The sequence below is a fragment of the Podarcis pityusensis genome (assembly GCF_964106645.2).
Source record: "Podarcis pityusensis genome assembly, chromosome: 1".
NCBI classification, from domain to species: domain Eukaryota; kingdom Metazoa; phylum Chordata; class Lepidosauria; order Squamata; family Lacertidae; genus Podarcis; species Podarcis pityusensis.
Genome location: NC_138028.1, coordinates 22,344,478 through 22,363,188, shown reverse-complemented (window position 1 = coordinate 22,363,188; position 18,711 = coordinate 22,344,478). Strand labels below are relative to the sequence as shown.

Below are 18,711 nucleotides of genomic sequence, written 5' to 3'. Positions count from 1 at the left end.
CTGCCTGTGAAACCCAGAGGCTGCATATAGCCATGAAGACTAGCAGCCATTGACGGACTGAGGGGGGAATTCAGCATTGCACTACGGAGATTGTTCCACCTGGTAAGCAATCCTTGTGCTGTTGGAACAATCTCCGCTCTCCTCCATGTCTTGTTCTGTGAGTTCTCCTGACTCTCCAGAGCAGATCTACGGAGGATGCCGGCAGGAGTCCCATTGCACAAGCTTCCGCTAGCACAAATATTCAGTTGAATCTGACTCTTCTACAACATAAAACCCCTTTTCAAAGACTTGAGGTGCTGTCTGAAGAAGGACCACTTCCTTCTTGACCCTTCTGTCCTGTCTGCTCCATTTCGCTAGTATTGCACTAGCAGCGGCAAAGAGTACGATCATGTCAACTGTCACTGTTTTGTGGTAGGGAATACTAGTGAATTCAGGTTGTGCAATTAGTTGACCTGGTGCATTTGTGCAACAAATCTGCTTCCACTGAACAAACAAATGTGCTTCAACTTTTTGTGGGAAATGCACGGGGATGTGACTAATAGGAATTGCTTGATGCAACATCATATAACTTCAATGAGTAAGTGGCATATAAATTATCAGGAAAGAGGGCATCTAAGTATGTCTTCATTAATTCATACCCAATTCCAAATTTTCCAGTCCCATTTCCTGTTGGCTGTGATTCTCTATCCTAGGTTTTTTGTTTTAAGGGAGAAGTCCTTTTTCCATTTTTCCCATTCTTTTTTCAAACCAATCTCCAAAAGCTTAGAGGCTTTTTCTTCTGTGTTCATGTCAGCTTGTACACAAAGCCCTTTCTTTCTCTCTCAGCTCTCTCTCTCTCTCTGCCACCTCAGATGGTTTCTTAATGTCTCTGATCATAATTCTATTCATCTCTTCCAACATAATTCTATTCATCTCTCTCTCTGCCATCTCAGATGGTTTCTTAATGCCTCTGTTTATAATTCTATTCATCTCTTCCAACATCACAACCACATCAATTTGTCTGTTTTAGTCCTCCAGAAAGCTTGTGCTGTTTCCCATTTTGCCTGTATTTTCTCATGTTCAGGCCACATCATCTTCCACAGGTCCTGTGCATTCTTGAATCTGATGTCTCTCTGATGCATTCTCATTTACCATTCTGTACATCTCAGCCCTTAATTCTGTCAGTTGTTCATCTGGTAGTTGTCACATGATACCAACCATGGTCAGATAGTTGTTTATTTCCTTGACATCTGATGGGAGGGCATTCCACAAGGCAGGCGACACTACCAAGAAGACCCTCTGCCTGGTTCCCTGTAACCTCATTTCTCACAGTGAGGGAACTCCCAGAAGGCCTTTGAATTGTGCTCGGAAAGGTTAGCCTTCTTTTAATTACTTTCGAGATTGGAAGCAATTACTACTTGGGTGGCCTATCTGCAAATTAATTCTCACCCAGAATGCAAATTGACTACTGTCATAAGAAGAGGCATTAATCAGGCTGAAAAACAAAGCGAAAAGTGTATCCTAATTATCAGATTAGGAAACAGACACTCTGGTTTGTTAAAAGTCTAAAAATATGATACAGCAAGAAATAACCTCCCTACAAAAATAATAATAATAATAATAATAATAATAATAATAATAATAATAATAATTTATTATTTATACCCCATCCATCTGGCTGAGTTTCCCCAGCCACTCTGGGCAGCTCTCAATCAAGTGTTAAAAACAATACAGCACTAAATATTAAAAACTTCCCTAAACAGGGCTGCCTTCAGATGTCTTTTAAAGAGAAGATAGCTGCTTATTTCCTTCACATCTGAAGGGAGGTCTTTCCACAGGGCGGGCGCCAGTACCTAGAAGGCCCTCTGCCTGGTCCCCTGTAACCTCACTTCTCGCAATGAGGGAACCGCCAGAAGGCCCTCGGTGCTGGATCTCAGTGTCTGGGCTGAACGATGGGGACGGAGACGCTCCTTCAGGTATACAGGACCGAGGCCATTTAGGGCTTTAAAGGTCAGCACCAACACTTTGAATTGTGCTCAGAAATGTACTGGGAGCCAATGCAGATTTCTCAAGACCGGTGTTATGTGGTCCCGGCAGCCACTCCCGGTCACCAGTCTAGCTGCTGCATTCTGGATTAATTGCAGGTCACCTTCAAAGGTAGCCCCACGTAGAGCGCATTGCAGTAGTCCAAGTGGGAGACAAATCAGAATAAACGCTCGATATATAACTAACGACAACTAACCTTGCAATTTGGTGCAAACAACTCAGGATGCTTCAAAATAAGCAGGTCATCTGGAAGTGATCTAAGAGAAAGGGTTAGATGAAAAGGGAAGGGTCTAAGGCTATCCCTGCATACTAGCCATGGTGGTTATGAGGAGAAGGCAGCCTCTGAATACTAGTTGTTCTGAAGCCCTAGTGGAAAAAGTTCTGTTTCACTCTGATCCTTCTTTCCAGCTTCCATAGGCATCTGGTTGGTCACTGTGAGAACAGGAGGCTGGACTAGATGAGCCTTTGACCTGATCCAGCAGTCAGGCTTTTCTTATGCTCTTAGGGCAGGAGATGACGTACCCAACACTAGCAGAAAACTGAGTATCATAGTAAGTTACTATCAGTCCCACAAAAACACAAAAAACAAGAAAGCACCAATGGCAGGGAAAGAAAGAAACCTGAAATGAAATTTATTCCAGGCTCAGTACATTTGGAAAGAAACCCTTCCTGGGGCTACATTTTTAGAAGCATGGGGACCCTGCACTAGTGACTTCTGTTCAGAAGTCATCCTGTGCCAAAATGTGTTGGGTGTGGAATGCATTTCGTTTCCTTTCAAGCCTCTGGAGTTCCTCTCTCTGCTTACCATCACTCCCCCGTCACTGTGGGGTCTTTTCAAAACTGTGTTTCATTTGTTTATTTATATGGGGGTGTATTCAATATAAGCTTAAGGTGCAATAATTTCTGCTTTCCCAACAGTACAACCCTGCCCTGCTAGAGCAGATTGGGGGGAGGTGAGGAGGTACATGGGGGGGGGGGGTCAGAGGTGGAAAGTTTTCTTGCACTAGTGGGACTCCTTGCACTGATTTCCACTAGCAAAACAAGCTAGTTGAACACAGCCTTTAGTATCTTAATTATCAAAATATTTGTATACTGCAATTCCATAAAAGCAATAAAAGTAGTTAAGGAGGATTATAATGCAATAAAAACCACACACACACACACACACACACACACACAGCTGACTCTTATGGAAAATGTTTTCCTTAATTGCCTGCAAGCAAATAAAAGTTTTCAGCAAACTGTTTGAAAATTAACACAGAAGGCACCTGTAGAATATCTATTGGAAGAGCAGCAGGCCAATAATATTGAAGGTCCAGTTTCATGCTGATGCCAAATGGGCCTCACCAACTACGGGGACAAGCAGTGATGCTCCTACAATGATCTCAGTGTTGGTGTGCAAGCTGATAGGGCTGCCATTATTTGTATTTCTAGCTCCCTCCACCGAGACCCTAGAAGTTAAACTTCTGAGTGGTGAGCAGATGCCTCTCTTCTGCAGAGCAGATTAATAGATGGATGGATGGCTTGAATGAACAGATTCCCTGGTCTTCAGGGTAAAACAATGTCTAGTTTGGCTTACCCAAAACCCACTGTAAAAACCAATAGATCAGAAGATAAACACAGTAGTGGGTGAACAGCAATTGAATGAAAGCAGCAATCAAAACAATTCCAACATAGATTTAAAAAATATTAAATGAAAACCCGAGCGTTCCATAAACAGGGAGCACCAGGATGCTTGGTAGATAGAAATTTCTAGCATAGTAAGCTAAAACAATGCAGATCCTACTGACTTAAAAATCAGTGCACGTCAGGCTTTTGCAGACTAGATAACACACTGTACGCAAGCCAGAGAAGATTCTTGCACAATGTGTAACATGAGGGACAGTGGGCGGGGGGGGGGGTGCTCAGACCATGATCCGTGATGTGTGGATAGTGGCCTTGTGAGTATTTCACCTCTGATCTCTTGGAGACTATGCTATCTCCTTATCATACTGCCCCAGACAACCACACCTTTCTATCACAGTTTTTACAAAAGCAAGGGCAGCAGTTTTGTGCTAGTGACCACTATGATCATGTGAAAGGAGGGATGACCTGAGTGACTCAGGAGATTCTCATGACTTGTGAGTAAAATCTACTCTACATCTGAGAAATTTGCCCTCTGGGACTGTTGCACAATGGGGACAAACATCTGTTTCCTTGCAAAACTCTTGTTTTTGCATGCAAATAAATAAATAACTGAGAAATGCATGTGAGAGAGACATAGGGTCATGTGTTCACTTACTCACTGGGTAAGCAGGAACTAAGAATGAGCAAATCTGTCAGTTTTGGTTTTTCTCAGTTTCTCATTTTCCCAGTCTAAAGTCCAGTTCTCCACCTTTCCAGGAAAATCTTTAAAAAACAAACAAACCTGAAGCAGACACATGCATACAAAGGAAGAAAGCAGCCCTCCCTCTTCTGCCCTGCGCTCATGCAACCCTACTAGGGCTTTGGATCGGGTAATTTCATCGCCTTTGAGCCTCCCGTCCCCATCCATTAAGGATTGCTGCCCTACAAAATTACAAGTGGCTCCCACAATAAAATGTTGCAGTGAGTCCTCGGCGTGCGGGCATTACCTGAGCCCACAGCTGTTGTTGTCGGCATCTGCCTCAAGAGTCAATGGAGTGTGCCTCTAAGGGTGAAGTCAAATCTGTGTGTTTGCAGCACTAAACTGGGGCGCAAGCCTGGGCAGTGTGTATGAAGGTCCTGGGATGCTCAGACAGCAAGACCCTTCCCCCCCTCGGTCTCGCTGATGTGCTCCAAAGGATAGCAGAGCAGATGTTTGGCACCAGCTTGGCTGTAGGAGTTGCCGGAAGGAGACGAGGAGACGTACAATGTGTCTTAAGGACCCCACTCCAGATTTAAGTAGGGTTTACTCCTTAGCCTTTTCTTCCCCAAAAAATATCCTACAAGATGGCAGAGGCTTAGGATCAGAATTTTCCTCATCCTAGATGGGTCTAGGATCTAGATGGGTCACTTCCCTCTACAGCACAGGCAGAATGCCTTCTTGACCATTGGACTCAATATTTGTCTCTTCCATCCAATCCTCCAGAGCCTGCCTTCACCTGCGGGGGAAGTCTCTAACTCACCAAGAGTTTGAGACCCACTGGCTACCCTCACTTGGCTAGCTGGCCAGTCAAAGCCACTTCCCAGGGTGTGGCCACTGTCACATGCTGACAGCTTCTAGGAGCCACTGGTGAGAGCTGAGGAGCACGATGTATACCCCACCAGAAGTACTATGTAAAAGGTAAAAGCCCCCGGGATGGTTAAGTCCAGTCAAATGTGACTATGGGGTAAGGCGCTCAGTTGTGGCACTCATTTCATTTCAGGCAGAGGGAGGTGGCGTTTGTCCACAGACAACTTTCCAGGTAATGTGACCAGCATGACTAGACCGCTTCTGACACAATGGACGAAAACCAGAGTGCACAGAAATGCTGTTTACTTTCCCGCCTATTTATCTACTTGTACTGGTGTGCTTTAGAACTGCTTGGTTGGCAGGAGCTGGGACAGAGCAGCGGGAGCTCACTCCGCCACAGGGATTCAAACCTTCTGATCAGTAAGCCCAATAGGCTCAGTGGTTTAGACCACAGCGCCACCTGCATCCCTACCCCAGAAGTACTACCCCTCCCCTAGCCCCCCATACAGCCCATGGCTGAGTGGGTTATATATATAAAAAGAAGAAAACTTTCCTCAAAGACAGGAAACCGTACTGCAAACTGGGTCTTAATTCATGTGCATTTTGTAAAAAGATATTTTTTCAATCTGAGTGCAACCAGTCTGCATGCAAATCAAGAAACCTGACTTTCTGCTTTTTGTGGGGTCGGGCCAGGGGGAACTGCTGCTGCTGCAATCCTTCTGGAGAAAATAAAATGTTTGCTTTCTCAAAAACAGGATCTGGCTCTCCTCTAATTTTGTTTGGTATCTGCTTTCCCTTGTTTTTCTCATTCTCCTATACACGCTAATAGGTGACGCAATATCCTCGTGATGGCTGTGAAGCAGAAGATTATGGGACTGAGCCTAGATGACCCTTCCCTTCATGTTCCTAAGCAGCAAAGAAAAGATGCTGAACTGCAAGGGTGATAAAAGAGGAATAAGATTACACTGAAGGACACCCTAAATGTGCTCTCAACCACCCAAAAGGAGCTAAACTCCATGGTAGGAGTGGCAAACCTCTGACCCTCCAGATATCGTTTAACTGCACCTCCCATCAACCCCAGCCAGCAAGGCCAATGACCAATACTTAGCTAGGTGAACATACGAGACTGGTAAGTTAAAGTGCACTGGACATGCCATCTTTATGTATACAAAAAAATTGAAGGTAGCAGCAGATTGAATTATTTAACGGGATGGAATGGTGCTTCATCAATCACCTTGAGCAGCCAGTGGATTGGGCAGTGCTATTTGCACCATTTAGCATACCCTCCATCCCCTAAACTAGCTTGGGTGCAGTGGAGAACGCTGTCTCATCACCAGTGCTAAAGCCCGATTCAAGTGCTTCTCAGCTTCTGTAAGGGCAAATTGAGGAAGCCCACCTTGTAGCCTGCCTTAGGGAGCAAAGTAAAAACATTCCTTCCAGTACCACCTTAGAGACCAACTAAGTTTGTTATTGGTATGAGCTTCCCTGTGCATGTACACAAAAGGTCATGCCAATAACAAACTTAGTTGGTTTCTAAGGTGCTACTGGAAGGAATGTTTTTATTTTGTTTCCACCACAGCAGACCAACACGGCTATCTACCTCTAATTAGGCAGCAAAGGGTCTTGGGCTGGCCCTGTAGAGTGTGCAAGCCAGGCCTTGTGGTGCCCACACAGCTCGGCCCTCCAACACTTCCCTGGCACTGCCCAGGGGCAGTTCTGCTACGAAACCAATGAAGCTTAAGCTTCATGGCCCCTAATCCTGGAGGGGCTACAGAGAAGGCTTTAGATCCCATTGCTTAAACATTTTGGGTAGAGAAGACCCAATTCAAGCCACGCAACTCAAGTGGATTAATTTTGTTTTGTATGTATTCCAACAACTCCAAAGTTTGAGAGTCAGTAGCACAGATATTGTAAAGGTGTCGTGTTGTGGTAAGTTGGCTGTCCTGCTGTGGCTAATATATTTTTACTCCCTTTCTAACAGAGGTCAAGGCCCTAGAGGAATAATAATGAATTCATGAAAGAAGTTATAGATTTGGGGGACCCTACCCTCTAGAAATTAATAAATGGTAGGATTTTGATCAATTGAGTATGGATGAAAGTAAAAAAAACTAAGATCGTGGCCACTGGTACCATCACCTCCTGGCAAATAGAAGGGGAAGAAATGGAGGCAGTGAGAGATTTTACTTTCTTGGGCTCCATGATCACTGCAGATGGTGACAGCAGTCACGAAATTAAAAGACGCCTGCTTCTTGGGAGAAAAGCAATGACAGCATCTTAAAAAGTAGAGACATCACCTTGCCAATAAAGGCCCATATAGTAAAAGCTATGGTTTTCCCAGTAGTGATGTATGGAAGTGAAAGCTGGACCATAAAGAAGGCTGGTCGCTGAAGAATTGATGCTTTTGAATTATGTTGCTGGAGGAGACTCTTGAGAGTCCCATGGACTGCAAGAAGATCAAACCTATCCATTCTGAAGGAAATCAGCGCTGAGTGCTCACTGGAAGGACAGATCCTGAAGCTGAGGCTCTAATACTTGGGCCACCTCATGAGAAGACTCCCTGGAAAAGACCCTGATGTTGGGAAAGATGGAGGGCACAAGGAGAAGGGGACGACAAAGGACAAGATGGTTGGACAGTGTTCTCGAAGCTACAAACATGAGTTTGACCAAACTGCGGGAGGCAGTGGAAGACAGAAGTGCCTGGCGTGCTCTGGCCCATGGGGTCACGAAGAGTTGGACACGACTAAATGACTAAACAACAACAAGCTGCAGAACTGTCCCAGACAAGGAATCCCTGGTGGCTGGTCTAGCAAAGAGCAAATCTGTTGACATGACAAAGGAGTTGATGGGCTATCTGAGAGGAATCCTTTGGTCGGGGCGGGGAGACAGACGTTGCCAAAGTGATGGGGTGTGTGACTGAGGTGACAGAAAAAGAGAGTTTTTGAGCAAGGGTTGCTGGGAAGAGGAAGGGAGAAGAAAAACTGGGATCTATCTTGGGCAGGCTGGCTGGGAGAGATGTCTTGCACTCTGGGGCTGCATTGCTGTGAGGGACACGCCCCTCTAGAAATGACCATAAAATCTGGACTCCCTCCCTCCATACAGACTGAAGGTGTAAATGGTGAATAAACCATATTTCTTCAAGCTCTGATGGTCTCTGTCATGTCTTTGTAATAATTTTTTATTAACTTTTCTGTCTTACAATTTCAAATAAACATTTTACAAACTTTAAAATATCCAATGACTTCCCTTCTTCTCTTTTCATGGTTCATTTTACATATTCCTGCATATTTACTATAACCATTCAAATCAATTTTCCCCTTTTTCATCCATCAAAAATTATTTACTGTGTTGGATTTATCTTAATGCTGCCAGCATTTTCAGCTGTACACAGTTATTTTCCATATATTCAATAAATGTTTTCCAATCTTCTTTAAACATATGCTCTTTTTGCTCTCTTATTCTGTGTTAAATCTGCAGGTTGTGCATATTCTGTCAACTTAAATTGCCAATCCTCTTTAGTTGGGACCTCGCTGACTCTCCATTTTGGGGTCTAACGAAACATGGGCCGCAGTTGTTGCATACATGAATACCCTTTTCTGACACCTGGGAATTTCAGTCTGGGTTATCCCCAGTAAAAATGACTCTGTTTTGGAGTGGGGGAAGTAATTTTGAACATTTTTTTCAATTCATTATAAATTATTTCCCATTACCCTTTTACCTTTTTACATGTCCACCATGAGGCATTCCCAAGGTAAAGGAAGAATTGAACTCTGATTAATAAGAATACACATAGAGGCTTGAACCAGCAAGACTCTGGGAAGGGTGTGTATAATAATCTCTCTCTGTGTCTCTCTCTCCACCCCTCGGCCCAGGTCGTTTTATTCACAAAAGAACTTTTACAGAGTGTTCATAAGAACCAATCAGATTTCTTCTGAGCATTTCAACAACCCCCACGTGGGGAAAAAGTTAAACTACCAAAACTAATTAACAGAACTACAAAGGAGTACATTTGGCAACCCTGGAGGTGATAAACAAGCAATATACATGATAAGAAGGATGGCCAGGAGGACAGCGATCATTATCACCTTCACGTGAGATTTTTTTTTTTTAAAATAAATTTTATTTTATAACACCATACAAACAAAGAAGACAAACACAACACATTCACACCAAAAAAGACTAAATAAAGAAAAGAAAAAAATATATAAAAAATATATATATACTCCTGACATAAGACAACAACAAATTAACTACATTAACTACATAACACACAACACTGACTGACTTCCCTTCATCTCGGTTTCGGAATGTGTTATAAAATTTTTCTATCTGCAGTTTCTTTTCCTCAAAAAAAAAAAAAAAAAAAAATTCTTTACATCACAAGTGTTATATCACACCTACTGTGTTTTTTAGTTTTTTTTACCTCTGTTTCCATGTATGCCATGAATTTATTCCAATCTTTATTAACTTTGTGTCTTTTTGATTTCTTATTTTCTGTGTCATTTTTGCCAATTCTAGATAGTCGAGTAGTTTCGATTGCCATTCATTTATGGTTGGGATTCTTGGTGTCTTCCAGTTCTGCGCTATTAGAGTTCTGGCGGCCACTGTCGCGTACTGAAAGAGTGTTTGATTTTCCTTTTTGATTTCCTCTCCAATTATCCCCAGCAAAAAGGCTTCAGGTCTTTTTATAAAGGTATATTTAAAGATTTTTTTTAGTTCATTGTAAATAGATTCCCAAAATTTTCTAATAGGCTCGCACAACCACCACATATGATAAAAATCGCCCTCCTTAATCTTGCGCTTCCAGCATAATTTATCACCAGTTTTATATATTTTTTCCAGTTTTACGGGCGTTACGTACCACCTGTACATCATTTTGTACATATTTTCCCTGAGTGGTGTGCATGCCGAGAATCTCATACCTTTATTGCATAGTGCCTGCCATTTATCAAACTCTATGTTATACCCAAAGTCCATTGCCCATCTCACCATTACCTCCTTTACTTCTTCATCTTTGGTGTCCCATTCGAGCAACAGGCTATACATTTTCAATAGGAGTTTTGTTTTACTTTCTAATATTTCAATCTGGAATCTAGATTTTTTCTCACTTATCCCATTTTTTTTATCCTTGGTCCAGATAGAGTTGATTTGATGAAATTGGATCCAACCTGTCAATTTGTTCTTTATTTCTTCATATGGCCTAATCCTCCAACCGGTCTCTGTTTTTACTAATAAATCTTCGTAGGTCCATCTTTCTCCTTTGATATTTGTTTTTTTTATTGTCAGGATATCGATTGGCGAAAGCCACCAAGGGGTATTCTGTTCCAATAATTTTTTATTTCTTTCCCACACCTCCAGTAATGGCCCTCTGAAGATATGGTTAGAAAATCCTTTATGGATCTTTCCCTTATTACGCCATAGGTAAGCGTGCCAACCGAATCTTAAATCAAATCCTTCTAAATCTAGCAGATCTTTATTTTTTATAATAATCCAATCCTTGACCCAACAGAGGCATGAGGCTTCATAATATAACTTTAAATTTGGGACTGCGAATCCTCCTCTATCTCTTTGGTCTGTGAGTAATTTGAATCTAATTCTCGGCCTTTTTCCTTGCCAGATGAATTTAGAAAGTATTTTCTGCCAGTCCTTGAATACTGATGTTCCCCTGATTATTGGTATATTCTGAAATAAGAATAGCAGTTTCGGTAATAGACTCATTTTTATTGCCGCCATTCTCCCCGACCTTCATGTGAGATTAACATATCAGAAAGCTACTTCAAAGAAGCTTGCTTACTATCTTTAATGACCCAGAAGCCTGCCTGGTGAAGCAACTGGGCTGAACTGGGCTGTGTACGTGACTTGTCAAGCAGAGAGAAATGGACAGTAGAGGAAATGGCCAGAGATGCAGAGGGTTGTGGGATTTGGTCAGAAATTATTGTCAATGTATCAAACCCAGTCAACACAATGCATTCATCGTGGACACAATGGCTTGATGCATATTTCATAATTCCTCATAGTAATCCCACCTGACCCCACACTCTGGATATTTGCACTCCTACACACCACATGTGGAAGAATGTTCCCGCCACTTCTTTACACTTCCAGCATGTATCTGATTCTGTCTAATAAATCTTAGCCAACCTACTCAGAGTCAAGTACCACCTATGAATCATTTTCAAATAGTTCTCTTTCAGTGAATAGCATGCTGCAAATTTGAGGTCGCTTTTCCAGAGTTTCTCCCAGAGGTTGAGATCTATATTTTGTCCTATATCTATTGCCCAGTGTGTCATTGAAGCTTCAACAAGCTCGTAGTTTGTTTCCCAGTCTCTGTCATGTCTCAGTTCTCCAAATGGCCACAGACCCTGGGTGGGTGCCTGGAGCCCCATGGACTTTTGCTACCACTCAGCAGAGAGATGGCGAGGTGCTCAACTTTTGTAACAGTACTTAAGTGGATACCTAAAGTGTAAACTCACGAAAAAAATTGTGGTGATCTGTCATGGAACCACCCCTCTGAAGAAGATAACAGTGGTTACCCAGACCTTGTTGCTGGTTGCAAAGGAGCCCCCATAACAGATTAAGCTTCAGGGACCCCCAAATGTAGGTCCATCACTGTGCAGCAACCACTCTCTGCCCTCCAGCATCCACTGCCTTAGGTGATCATCTCAATTTGCCTTGTATGGAGTGTTGCAATGGCCTGCAGACCACCCTGGGATTCCATTCTAGGAGGCAGCAAGGCTCCTGAATGCCAGTTGCTGGAAACCACAGGAGAAGGCTCTTGTGTGCGAATCCTGCTTGCTGGTTTCCCACAGGCAGGTTCAGCCACTGTGGGGCCAGGATGCTGGACCAGACGAGCCATTGGCCTGATCCTGCAGGCTTTTCTTAAGTTCCATGGGGTAAGGTAGCTATAGGCAAGTTGTGCCCCTCCCATGTGTTATTGGACTTCAGCTCCCATTATTCCTGACCGTTGGCCATGCTGGCTGTGACTGATGGGACTTGAGAGTTCAGTAACTTCTGGAGGGCTGCAAGCTCCCCATCCCTGGGCAACAAGGGGGACACACATTTGAAATTAAAGATATCTGAAGAAAATGTAAAGTATGCAGTGGTGCTTCTGGTATAACTGCTGCATCCAGGAATGGAAGAGATACCCTAGTTTTTAAAAAGGGTACTGATGGCTGTTGTCTTGGAAGGGATATTTTACTGCCTACATCAGGAAGGATCAGGAAGGGCTGATGTGAGTTGTTGCCAAAAAGTTCTGGAGGGCAACAGGTTGTGGAAAGCTAGACTAGGATGAACTCTCCCGGGGGGGGGGGGGATATTTTCTATGTCACATAAAAATTGATCAGTCAAAAGAGGCAAGTTCTTGCAGAGAATTCCTCTTTGAATACAGTGGTACCTCAGGTTAAGTACTTAATTCGTTCCGGAGGTCCGTTCTTAAGCTGAAACTGTTCTTAACCTGAAGCACCACTTTAGCTAATGGGGCCTCCTGCTGCTGCCGCGCCACTGGAGCACGATTTCTGTACTCATCCTGAAGCAAAGTTCTTAACCCGAGGTACTATTTCTGGGTTAGCAGATTCTGTAACCTGAAGCATATGTAACCTGAAGCATATGTAACCCGAGGTACCACTGTACATGCAGCCTTGGTGGTGATTTCAGTAGTGTAGGTTTTCACATAAGTAGCATTTAATCAGCATCCTGGGGCCTAACACTGAGCATTGTGTGGTTAAAAAAACAACAGCAGCATCTGTAAAACATGCATTTCACAGAACATTCAATGTTTGTGTTGGAACAAAATCATACCAGAACATGATATGGTTGAAGTGTGGACAATGGAAGACTTGCAGAAGCATTCTGTGGTTAGCGGCAAAAAATAAAAATGTTATCCAAGTGGGGTGAAAAGCAATCTGGTTTAAGGGACCTTACAATTTTGGCAGAGTTCAAACTCAAATTCAGTAAATTAATTGTGCTAGCCAAAGGCCATGATGAACCCATACAAACACAGACATTCTAAAGTATAAAAAGGTTTAATGGTAAAATTCTATGCATAGTAATTTGGGAGCAGAGTCAAACACAGTGGGATTTACTTCTAGGTAGACATAGGATTAGGGACGCAGGTGGCACTGTAGGTTAACCACAGAGCCTAGGACTTGCCGATCAGGTGGTCGGCGGTTCGAATCCCCGTGACAGGGTGAGCTCCTGTTGCTCGTAGATAAATAGGTACCGCTATGGCTGGAAGGTAAACAGCGTTTCATTGCATTGCTCTGGTTCGCCAGAAGCGGCTTGGTCATGCTGGCCAAACGACCCGGAAGCTGTATGCCGGCACCCTTGGCCAATAAAGCGAGATGAGCGCCACGGAGGAGGGAAAGAAGGGGATCCATGCAGCGGATTCCCTACTCCCGGGCTCCCTTTGAAGCAGCAAAGTGGGAGGGGAGCAGCTTACACTCGTGTAAGCAGCTCCTCTCCCACCTTCCTGCTTCAAAGCAACTACGGAGGAGGGAAGGAAGGGGACCATGGATCCTCTGCTAGCGAAGGCAGCGGATTCCCTCCTCTCGGGCTCCCGTTGAAACAGCAAAGTGGGAGGGGAGCAGCTTACACCTGTAAGCAGCTTACCACTTTCCTGCTTCAAAGCAATCACGGAAGAGGGAAGGAAGGGGACCATGGATCCTCTGCTTGCGGCTGCAGAGGATTCCCTCCTCCTGGGCTCCCTTTGAAGCAGCAAAGTGGGAGGGGAGCCGCTTACACTCCTCTCCCACTTTCCTGCTTCAAAGTGGAGGGAATCCACTGCAGTTGCGAGCAGAGGATCCATGGCTCCGCTTCCTTCCCTGGAAGCAGGGTGTGGGGGTGCAGGGGGGAAAGAGGGCAGGAAATAGATGCCGGGCAGGAAGACACAACCACACATTGACCACTGGAAAGTCCACCTCAGCCTCCCCAGATTTCCACTGAGACGGCCAGGCTAATCTCAATGGCCATAAGTCAGGTTCAGCATTATTAACTGGACTTAGATAAGCCATGGTTCCCCTTCCTACCCTCCTCTGAGGCTCGATTTAAAGCAGCAAAGCAGACAGGAGCCGCCCGCTTTGCTGCTTTAAATAGTTTAGTGCAACATTTGATTCAGAATATTTTTTTGTGTGTTTTCCTCCTCTAAAAATAGGTGCGCCCTATTGTCAGGTGCGCCCTATGGTGCGAAAAATACGGTAATATAAATTCCTCAAACTTTCCATCCTCAGGGGTTGGGTATTATTTGACAACTGCTACTTACTGAAGCATGCACTGTTCTTTGTTTATGGAGAAGTTATAAGACATTGCATCAATCCCTTTACTGATTACAAAATAAAAATGACTTCTCAGTGAAGCGGATGTTACCATAAAGCACCAATGCTGCAGCAAGCAAAGGCTCTAGCAGCTCAGCCAGCTGCTTGTGGCTGGAAAGCCAGACAGGATGTTTGTGACTGTTGCCATGGGAACAAAGGGGCAGTCCATTCTGTACTGAGCACCGGATGTTAGCTCAGTGTGTGTGTGTCATATGACCCGTACTGGATGTACTTGGGAGGAGTTTCTTCTTGCTGTTGTTGAGTGCAGACATGATTCTCTGTACTGATGTAAGAGGCAGAAATAAATGATGTAAATAGTTTTCTGTCTGCTTCTTTCCCCTCCCTGGGGACACCAAAGGGGAGAGAGGAAGAACGGTGTGTTCCTCTCATACATCTGAGAAGAATCGCCGGACCTCGCCTGCTTATCAGCAGAGTGGAGACGCGGGGAGGTCGACAGGAATATCTGCCGGTGCCTACGCTGTGGCACACTCCTCTGACCCAGGCAGAATTCCAACAGCGGATTAGTTGTGCAAGAGTGCCAAACCCACTTTCACTGTGCAACCTTGAACTTGCCAGTCAAGACTCCTGCATTGCAGAAGGTTGGTGACCCCCCCCCCCAAGTCACCTCCAACTCTACAGTTCTTCTATAATTCTTTGAAATCCCACCCACAAAATAGAAAGGGTCTGAAGGCACCCCTACACCTTGTCTTGGAAACATTCCTATAAAGAATAGATCTGTGCTGTTGGTTTAACTGGCAGATCGCTCTCTCTCCAAAAAAAAAAAAAAAAAAAAAAAAAGTCTACTACTCTGTGCCTTGATTACAACTGGCAGCAGCTGCAAGCTTCCAAGAGACTTGTTGCCCAAGAAATGTCCTAGTCACTCCAGAGAATGCAGTATATTTCTGGGGAAATATACTATTTACTATTGAGATACTGGTGTATGGGTGTCTCAGTAGTATATTTCTGGGGAAATATACTATTTACTATTGAGATACTGGTGTATGGGTGTCTCAGTAGTATATTTCTGGGGAAATATACTACTCAGACACCCATACACCAATATCTCGATAGTAAATCTGTCACTACTGCAATTTTTTAAGGCCTGGCATTAGGAACATAGAAAAATGCCTCGGGTCTTAGCAGACAATGTATTGCAGGCACTGGCAGGCAACAGCTCTCCAGGCAGGAGCTTATGCCCAGTCAACCTGGGACTTTCTGGCAAGGCAAGGTGCTCTACCACTGAACTACAGCTCCTGCCACAATACAATGAATCTGCAACCGGCTGGAGTTCAGCATTTGGGCCGTGCATGTATAAGAGCTTAAAACACAGCTAAGTCATTCCTTTTCTCAATTCAAACCAAAAGCCGGCTTGGGGCAGGGGAATGCATCAAAACAAAGTATTTTCCTAGGAAAAGACAGGATGGATATGGGCTGTGAATAATACTGGATATACACCACTTTCTGAAACAGTGGTGGGAGCGCTCAGGATGCAGACTACATGGGAGCGTGCGCAACCGTCTAGGTCTCAGCAAATAATGAATGGATCAGTACTCAATGTTTTCAGAAGGCAACAGCAACATTTTACCTGCAGCTTCCTAGCATAGAACATTGGGGCTACAAGCAGCTCCATAAGCACTTGAAAAGACCACTTTATTGAGAGTTGGTGTTTTTGAAATACACAAAGGAAGGGTGAGCTAGGAAAAGCCAGCAAGGTGGGGGAATAGCTAATTTCAGTGGTTGCTAACTCCCAGTTTGGGGACTCGATTGGGCCTTTTCGCCACATTCCCCCCAAGACCCTACTGATTTTGGCAGCAGCAACAGGATGAAATTAAGTTGGTGCCATGCTGGGGAGAACAGAGCACAGCACCCTGGTAAAAAATGCAAGATGTTCTCTTCTTGATCATCCGATTGATTATGGGATGGGGAAAAACACCTCCTCAGCTCACCTGCACCAACCAGCTGAAGAAGGGGCTGTATGCAAGTGTGGGGATAAAGCCACCCAACTTTTGGCCATAGCCACCACTGTCATGCAACCCTGTGTCCAGGGGTGAATACAGACCACTGGACTAAGCAAAGGGCACATCTGCTCTATGTGAGCTTTTAGAATGGGATCCAATGTGGTTATCTGAAAGATAACCTCTTTCTCTCTAACTTACATCACCAATGTTCCAGGTGCTTGGCAAAAAAAGGAGAAAATAAATCCTACTTTCACTGCATTATACTACTAGAGTGCCTCAGAAAATGGCAATAATGTAGTTCCACTGGGGAAGCCCACCTCATGAGAAGAGAAGACTCCCTGGAAAAGCCCCTGATGTTGGGAAAGATTGAGGGCACAAGGAGAAGAGGACGACAGAGGACGAGATGGTTGGACAGTGTTCTCAAAGCTACAAACATGAGTTTGACCAAACTGCGGGAGGCAGTGGAAGACAGAAGTGCCTGGCATGCTCTGGTCCATGGGGTCACGAAGAGTCGGACACGACTAAATGACTAAACAACAACAACTGGGGAAGCATCAAAGAGGCTAAAGTTAAACCACAAACACCCCTGAGGTGCAAGTTGCTGCTTAACAAACCACCCCGTTAAAAGACTGGAGACAAATGTGAGTTTAGAGTGAGGCATAAGCAGCTCAACATGTTTTATTATCCTTCACAGGTCAACACTGCACAATCTCCCACCAAGTTGTGTAAACATACAATTACATAAGAATCAGAAAACAGAACAGACATTCGTCTCCTTCAGTGTGGGGGGCTTTTGTGACCACGGTTTTATCTTCAAACAAAACCCAAGCACTTTAAATCAAATTATCCAATTAACTCTCTCACACACCCCTCCACAACCCCAATTTACAGCTGGCCTTTCATTCTTCTTGAGATGTGCAATCTAGAAGCTTGCAGTCAACCCTTGGGTCCTTAAAGCATTAATTTCCAATTATAAAAACAAACAGAAATGCCATATCCACTACAGGCCATTTTTCTGTGTGGAATTCCTTAGTTAATTCTCAAAAAAGGAGGCCACCAAAACCTGAGCAAACGATTAAAAAAAAAAGAAAAGAAAACCAGTACAATTCAAAGCAATCCCTTTGCTGTAATTGCCAAAACAGTCTCAGAGTGGAATTCAATAATGCGATTCTGAAGGCGCTGATGAAGTTGTCCGTTCCAGAAGACTTCAGGAGCAGCTTCTGGAGTGAGACACACCCTTGGAAGGGATCCTGTCTCACCCTCCCAAAGGCTTTAAAGTGCAGAAGCTGGTGGCTATCCCTCCATGGCTTTTTTCTTTTTATTGACAGAGGACGCACTTGACTGCCTTTGCTTTATGTTAGTTCCTGGGTTTGAAGACTACCACATTATTAACTGCTCGTTGCTGAATTTCTCGACTGAATTGCTTTTTGGTTAAAATTCATTGCAGGCTCGATCCATGGCTGATAGTATTCTGCAAGAGAAACGACAAGCGTAAAAACAAGGGTTTTCTCACGGCACAAATTTGTTTTGCGTACTAGGGCAGTGTTTCATAAATTCGGGTCTCCGGCTGTTGTTGGACTGCAACTCCCATGATCCCCAGCTAGCAGGACCAGGGATGATGGGAACTGTAGTCCAAAATGCTGGAGACCCAAGTTTGGGAACACTGTACTGTGGGCTGCATCCCCTGCTTGCATTGCCCACCAGCCCTGCCTACCTGCCACAGCTCCTTACACTTCACAGTGGTACCTGGTGAGAGAAGGTTATGCTGGTTTCCCCAGCTTTTCAGATCACTTGCAGAGAGGGGAAGGGATGTGGGGCGGACCTCCCTGCACCTCCCACTTCCATCTTCAATAAGCAGCAGCAACCTGACTTCTCCCTTTTGCCACCCACCTGCCTGAGTCGCTTGCTCTGCCTGTCTGCTCACACACTTCTGACTGCCGCCGGGGGTGGGAGGACAAAGAGCAGAAAGACTCCCCCCGCTTTTCCCACTGCCAAGAGCTGTAGTTTTGAAGCACAGGCTCTCTTTTCTTGGTGGCAGCAGCAATGTGAACATTTCTCCCTTTCATTCCTCTCCCTCCTTGCCCTTTGGTGACGGTCTGCTTGCTTCACTGGCCCGCTTATAATAATACAATTTATTACTTCTATCCCGCCCATCTGGCTTGGTTTCCCCAGCCACTCTGGGCGGCTTGGACATTTCTTGCCTTTGTTCTGTTCCCCCACCCCTGGGTGCCAGCGGTGGAAGCAGCAGCAA

General features: G+C 44.4%; 1 protein-coding gene and 1 long non-coding RNA gene across 2 annotated transcripts in view; both read right to left on the bottom strand.

The window, feature by feature from the left end:
• Positions 1–8,991: 8,991 nt before the first annotated feature.
• LOC308465012 lies at positions 8,992–13,515 on the bottom strand. The gene is made up of 2 exons (XR_013980217.1): positions 10,938–13,515; positions 8,992–9,279 (listed from the first exon to the last, which is right to left on the bottom strand). It is a non-coding gene; the product is annotated as an uncharacterized lncRNA (long non-coding RNA).
• A 3,587-nt stretch (positions 13,516–17,102) lies between these two features.
• LGMN (legumain) overlaps positions 17,103–18,711 on the bottom strand; it is a 31,335-nt gene continuing 29,726 nt past the window's right edge. Inside the window, exon 14 of the mRNA XM_080989576.1 lies at positions 17,103–17,931. Within this exon, the coding sequence (XP_080845702.1) occupies positions 17,892–17,931 (40 nt within the window). The 3' untranslated portion in view covers positions 17,103–17,891. The remainder of the gene's footprint in view (positions 17,932–18,711) is intronic.